Here is a 6719-nt window from a genome sequence, read left to right as displayed (position 1 = left end):
TAATTAGATTGATTTGATTAGCATTATATATATATATATATATATATATATATATATATATATATATATATATATATATATATATATATATATATATATATATATATATATAAGTAGTACCGGTCAAAAGATTGGAAACATTAATATTTTTAACATTTTTGAAAATAAGTCTTTTTTGCTCACCAAGCCTGAATTTATTTGATCAGAAATACAGAAAAAACAGTAAGGTTTTGAAGTATGATTACAATTTACACTATTTTAAAGTATACTTTATTTTTGTGATCAAAGCTGTATTTTCATCATCATTCCTCCAGTCTTCAGAATCACATGATCCTTCAGAAATCATTCTAATATGATGATTTATTATCAATGTTAGAAACAGTGGTGCTGATTAATATTTGTTTGGGAACCTGGTACTTTTTTCAGGATTTATTGATGAATAAACATTACAGCATTTATTCAAAATAGAAATCTTAACAATAAGTCTTTGCTATCACTTTTCTTTTTAATCAAATTATCACATCATTGCTGAATAAAAGTATTAATTTCCTTCAAGATTTACTGTTCCATTTGTAATAAATCCTGTTTTTCTGAAATCTTTTTTGAACTTTTTGTTCAGCAAAGAATCCTAAATAAAAGTATCACGGGTTAAAAAAAAAAGGTTAATCAGCAGAACTGTTTCCAACATTGATAATAAATCATCATATCAGAATGATTTATGAAGGATCATGTGAAGGGTCATGGAGTTATGATGCTGAAAATGCAGCTTTGATCACAGAAATAAATTACATTTTAAAAATAAAATAGAAAACCATTTTTTAAAATTACAATAATATTTCACAATAGTACAGTTTTTACTGTAGTTTTGATCAAATAAATGCAGGCTTGATGAGCAGAAGAGACTTTTTTTGTCCGGTACTGTGTGTGTGTGTGTGTGTGTGTGTGTGTGTGTGTGTGTGTGTGTGTGTGTGTGTGTGTGTGTGTGTGTGTGTGTGTGTGTGTCTGTAGGTGTGTGTGTCTGTGTGTGTGTGTGTGTGTGTGTGTGTGTGTGTGTGTGTGTGTGTGTGTGTGTGTGTGTGTGTGTGTGTGTGTGTGTGTGTGTCTGTGGGTGTGTGTGTGTGTGTCTGTGTGTGTGTGTGTGGGTGGGTGTGTAACCTGTTTATCGCGTTCACAAACAGTCCTGACAGACTCTCTGATAACCTAGTAATGTTTTTTATTATCGTTTCTGATCATTTTTCTGATCGTGTTATGATGTGCTTTTGAACAATCACTGTGTCTGTACAGCGTGATGAGTTTAAAATATACAGTATGATATTTGATTTATTAAACACATTGTATATTTTATACTCCACAAAGTGGACCTGAATAATCCGATCTGAAGCGGCAGAATGTGAATGAGCAGAATAAGCTCCAGGAGTCTGAACAGAGCACAGGCTGAGGTGACAGAGAGACAGACGCTCAATCAGACAGACAGATTGAGGAGACGGGAAGCTTAAATATCCTCTTGTTAAAATGATGTATAAACTATTTAACAATAAAATTTTCAATGCATAATGCTGATTGTTCAGTGTTATATTTACACAGCATTGCTTGTCCGGGTTGAAATCACGTCCACAACGACACACATTAGATGGGAATACATCCTCACCATAATAACACAAAATAATGACAATTTGTTTCATGACCAGTACAATATTTTGTAGACTTTCTCACAGACATCATAGGAACAGTTCAAATATTTACAGAGCTGTGATTCAGGTTGATTGCCAGTTATGTTTCACCCTTTTCCCCACAAGGCAGCATCTACATGGGAACGTGTTTGGGCAGGGCCCGTAGCAAACACAGAGATATCATTAACTCACTATTCCCACAGAAAGTGCTTAGAGGCTCCTCACATATAAAATAAATGGTCAAAGAGCCAGAATGATTTTCAGATACAGGGCGGTGAGCCTGAGGCTCCGTGCCCTGATTTAAGCCAGTGTAGTGCCTGTTTTCCCAGCTCTCTCTTGGGCCCAAGGCTGGAGGTTCTGGAGGGCATAGAGGGATGAGTTATGCACACACAGAGGATCCGACGACACTGATTCGCTCATGGACTTCTGGAGGGCGTCGGCCTGAAGCTGAAGCAGCATCCGATTGGCTTGCTGACGTCCCGCCTCTCGTTCCTCAGCTGTTTGCCTTCTAGAGATTTTGAAGTAAGATGCAATATGTTATAACAACAAATAAGGGTTCACATCATATTCCAACCAATCAAAAGTGTCAGAACATCTCAAATGTTTTTTCCAGTAAAAGCAATCTAATATATTTTTGTTCAAAGTTTTTTGGTGATACTTTATTTTACGTGGTTCTTAGTCACTGTAGTAATAACTCTAAATTATGCATATTTACATAAATAACTTCAACCAAATCCTAACCCTAATCCTAAAAACATGTAGTTCATTATTATTACTCAGTACTTAAATGCACAATTACACTTTAACACGAACACCTGAAAATAATAAAATAAATATTTGAAGCTCTGTGTTTAGTGACTTTTTGGGTACTAAGTACTATGTATGCAATAATTATCCTTTTTTAAATTAATGTTTAACGATATAGACTATATTAATCATTGAATAGAATCGAATACTATTAAAATCATTCAAATTTAATCTAAATTAAAGTTAAAAAAATAAAAATAAGTGTAATATATTAATTTCTAATGTGTCAAGGTTTTGTGGTTGACGACTACATTTTCCAACAGGGATTCAACAGCTAAAAGAAGTCAATGAAAGGCGTCCCGTTATCAGTTATCCCGTTCGTTGCTGTGCGCTCTTTTCCCCTCTGCATCATGGCTGATTTGTATATTGAAATATATTGAAATTGTATATTTTTAATATATATTATTATATGGCATCTCTGTTGCACCGTGTACTTACTTAAGAAAGTACTGGTTAATATAAGGGCTTACACTCTAATTGGTAACACTTTATAACAGTCATTGTGTTACATGTATTTACCATAGTAATACCAGTAAATTATGCATAATTAAATGCAACGAACCCTCAACCCATTCATAATCCTACCCCTATCCTACTGTTATTACTATGGTTAATACATGTAACATACCATGTAAGGTATTTACATATAGGTTAGGTTCAGGGTTAGTACTTCGTTACACGTTTTTTTTAAGGTGCCTTTTTTAAGTACTGAGTAAAATTAATTGACTACATGTAAGTACTATAGGGTTAGGATTATGGTTTGCTTTAGGGTTAGTTGGATTATGCATAATTTATAGTTATTACAATAGTAACTACATGTGAAGTGTAATAATGAAGCTAAAACACACAGTGTTCTAAACCGCTATCTGCAATCCTGTCCATAATTGTGTTTTGTCAAATAATAATAATAATAATTTCCAGTAGCATTTTGTTTTACAGTTTCATTTTTACATATGTTACATGCACTTACCATATAGTAAACAAATAATAATAATAATAATGTCTCCAATTGAAAATGTTCTAGTGACAGATCCCATCTAAATGTTTCAGTTGGCCAAATTGAATTTAATTTCTTTTTTACAGTAAACTATATAATGCATAATTACATGCAACTAACCCTCAACCCTAATCCTACCCTTCCCTAACTGTAGTTTATTATTATTACTACTTAGGACATAAATATGGAATTACAGCTTAACAATGACACCTTAAAATAAAGTATAACCGAAATTCCCTTTTATGTTTAAATTAATGTTTAACGATATAGACTATATTTAATAATTGAATAGAATCGAACACTATTCAAATCATTCTAATTTAATCTAAATTGAAAACAAAAAGTGTAATATATACATTTCTAATGCGTCAAGGTTTTGTGGTTAACGTCTACATTTTCCAACAGGGATTCAACAGCTAAAAGAAGTGAATGAAAGGCGTCCCGTGTGCCGTTTTAAAGTCATGCCTGTGGGGTGTGGGTCAGATCGGCCTCACCTCCACTTGGTCCGTCGGTTCTGGAACCAGGTTTTGACCTGCGCGTCCGTCATCTTCAGACTCTTGGCGAGGGCCGCGCGCTCCGCACTGGCCAGATATTTCTGCCGGTGGAAGCGTTTCTCCAGCTCGCAGATCTGCACGCGAGAGAACGACGTTCGGGGCTTTTTCCGTTTGGGGGGAGTTCGGTTCTGATACGGGTGACCGATCCGCCGGGTCACCGTGAAGGGAATGAGAGCTGCGGAACAAAAGCGTCATTTATGATGTGATCTTACTTTAGAAGTTGCTAAAAACAATCTCCGATAATGTTATTAATGTAGGCTACTAAATACCCTTGAGGTTTATTAAACCCAATGCTCTCAGAAAGGATACTTATTTGTTAGTGATACTTCATTAGACATGTTAACGAAAAAATATTGAGTGTGCAACTTTGATGAATGAGGATATATATAACGAGGCTAAGGCACACTTCGTTTCTCCTTCCCAAAGCAGGTGTTTGTTTAAGTGGACGACAGTATTGTCCCGATCAAGGGGTCATCACGTGCTTTTATGATTTTAGTGTTGCAAATTTATAATGAATCTCTTAAACTAACACACGTGAGAAACCCCGTTTATAATTTTCAGGGTTATTAAAAATGATAAAATGAACAGAAATGGTGCAGAAAATTTGTTTCCTTAAACATCAAATCATCGAGCAATCAAAAAGTGCACGCTTACACCTATATTATTATTATTATTATTATTATTATTATTATTTTTATTATTATTATAATTATTATTATTATTAGTAGTAGTAGTAGTAGTAGTAGGTAGTATATCATTCATTCTTGTCCAGGAACGCCGTTTTTCTTAAAACAGCCTTTATTCCCGTTGTTCTCTGATATAAACTGTAATTAAGTAACTTAATTGAATGCATTTGTGTACATCCTAAATGTACTTAATAATCTGGATTAACAACATATAACTGCAACCAACCAACCCTTTATTTTTGCGCTAAATAGAATGTATTCTTACAAGCCTTTATTTTATAATCGAATTATTATTATTATTATTATTATTATTATTGTTGTTGTTGTTGTTGTTTTTGTTGTTGTTATTGCATATCTGTGCTTTTATGAAATCGAATCAATCTGCATTTTATAGAATGTAAATAATCGTATGCCAATTAATTTAATTTAATTACAGTTATAATTGACATTTGATTTATTATATATACCAGTTGATATAATTAATATTACAAAAACAGTGTGGTTAATATTGCAATCAATATCATATGTTTCAGTGTGATAAGCTTGAGGGAAAAGCTTTTTTTATATTTTCCTGAAATCAACTGCGCTGGTCCAGCTGCCAAAGAGATCTGTTAACCGTGTGGATAATTTCAAGCCACCTCAGACTCAGAGGTGTGTGTGTGTGTGTGTGTGTGTGTTACCTGGCAGTCTGTCTTTAGGGAACCGGCGGTTATTGTCCATCCAGGGGAAACACAGCGCCGGTGCCGCGCTCAACATTGCCGGCGGCACCGCGGCAGCTAAAGGTCTGTGCGCCGGAACCCGAATCACTCCGCTGGGCACCAGAGTGCCGCTCACCCCGTACACCCGCCCGGAGTCCTCCAGCGAGCCCGTGATTCCGGAAAGACAGACGGGTAAGGAGACGTGAGGCGCAACGCTAGCCCTGGTTGGGCTTTCTAAGCGGCTGTTATCCACAGTGTTTCCGCCGTGCGCGCGACTCCCCTCCGGGTCCAGAGAGCCCAGAATCTGGTCGATCCCGAATCTTATGGGTTCCTGATTAGCTTTGGGCCGCGGCTTTGGCTCGTTGAGCTCCGCACGCTCCATAATTCCCAGTTGCGCGGCAGATTATGGCGGATTAAAACAAACGAAATCACGTTAGGTGCGGCGAAAATAATTGTAATTTACTTTTAGTCTTGTCCATGGTCTCAGGTGACGGTTCTCGGGTTCCTCGTTCGAGCTCTTGACAGGTCCTGCCACAGATGCGCCGCGCGTCAAACTGTCGAGTTTCCGCTCCGCCGCGCGTGCCAAACTCTTCAGCTCAAGTTTTCATTGGTCGACGGGACCTAGCCGTCATTATCTCTGTCTATTGGTTGACATTTAGGACCTGGAAAAAAAGTGAACTAGAGCCTCATCATAATATCATCACACCAATTTCTGAAACGCGCATTTATTGGGGCTGAAAGATGTTGCTACTAATTTATTTACAGAGGTCTCTCATTATGTGGAATTGCATTAGCACATTTATGCGCACAAACTTTGAATTAACTTTGCAGTGATGCATGCAAAATTAATCAACTATTGGTATTTGTATTTTCAAAAGGAGCTGGCAAGGAATAGCGCTGTGTTCCGGTTAAGTTCGGGGTTTAGTTTTGCAGTTATATAGGCTATATTAAACATATATTTTGGTAACATTTTACTTCAGGGTCCAATTCTCAAAATTAACTTTATTAGCATGCATATTACTAGGATATTGGCTGTTTATTAGTACTTATAAAGCTCATATTAATGCCTTATTCTGCATGCAGCATGACTTAATTCCATGCCTAAATTAAACAGCTATTAATAAGCATTAATTAGAAGTTTATTGAGGCAAAAGTCGTAGTTAATAGGGGGACCCTAATCTAAAGTGTGACCCAAATCTTATATTCTGTTTATGAAACTTAATATTGCGATCTCTTGTCCTGTCAGTTAAAAGTGAGTGTTGTTCTATACATAAGGGATCCACGGAGATAAACATGAAGGATGCGTT

At 36.1% G+C, this 6719-nt stretch overlaps 1 protein-coding gene across 1 annotated transcript; it reads right to left on the bottom strand.

Moving 5' to 3' along the window:
* Positions 1-927: 927 nt before the first annotated feature.
* LOC137093252 (T-cell leukemia homeobox protein 3) lies at positions 928-5984 on the bottom strand. The gene is made up of 3 exons (XM_067458053.1): positions 5395-5984; positions 3969-4203; positions 928-2178 (listed from the first exon to the last, which is right to left on the bottom strand). Exons 1-3 carry the CDS (start codon positions 5792-5794, stop codon positions 1971-1973), a joined length of 843 nt encoding a protein of 280 aa, XP_067314154.1. The 5' UTR covers positions 5795-5984; the 3' UTR covers positions 928-1970.
* Positions 5985-6719: the final 735 nt, after the last annotated feature.

Source organism: Pseudorasbora parva, chromosome 11, assembly GCF_024679245.1.
Source record: "Pseudorasbora parva isolate DD20220531a chromosome 11, ASM2467924v1, whole genome shotgun sequence".
NCBI lineage: Eukaryota > Metazoa > Chordata > Actinopteri > Cypriniformes > Gobionidae > Pseudorasbora > Pseudorasbora parva.
The sequence above is the reverse complement of the archived record's forward strand: the minus strand, read 5'-3'. Positions and strand labels throughout refer to the sequence as shown.

Bases quoted from the DNA above. Each gene is read 5' to 3' on its own strand.
- LOC137093252 (XM_067458053.1), bottom strand. From the start codon at position 5,794: ATGGAGCGTGCGGAGCTCAACGAGCCAAAGCCGCGGCCCAAAGCTAAT. The intron at 4,204-5,394 runs GTAACACACACA...TTTGTTCCGCAG, and splicing joins CCCTAAAGACAGACTGCCAG to CTCTCATTCCCTTCACGGTG. The intron at 2,179-3,968 runs GTGAGGCCGATC...CAAAATCTCTAG, and splicing joins AACCGACGGACCAAGTGGAG to AAGGCAAACAGCTGAGGAAC.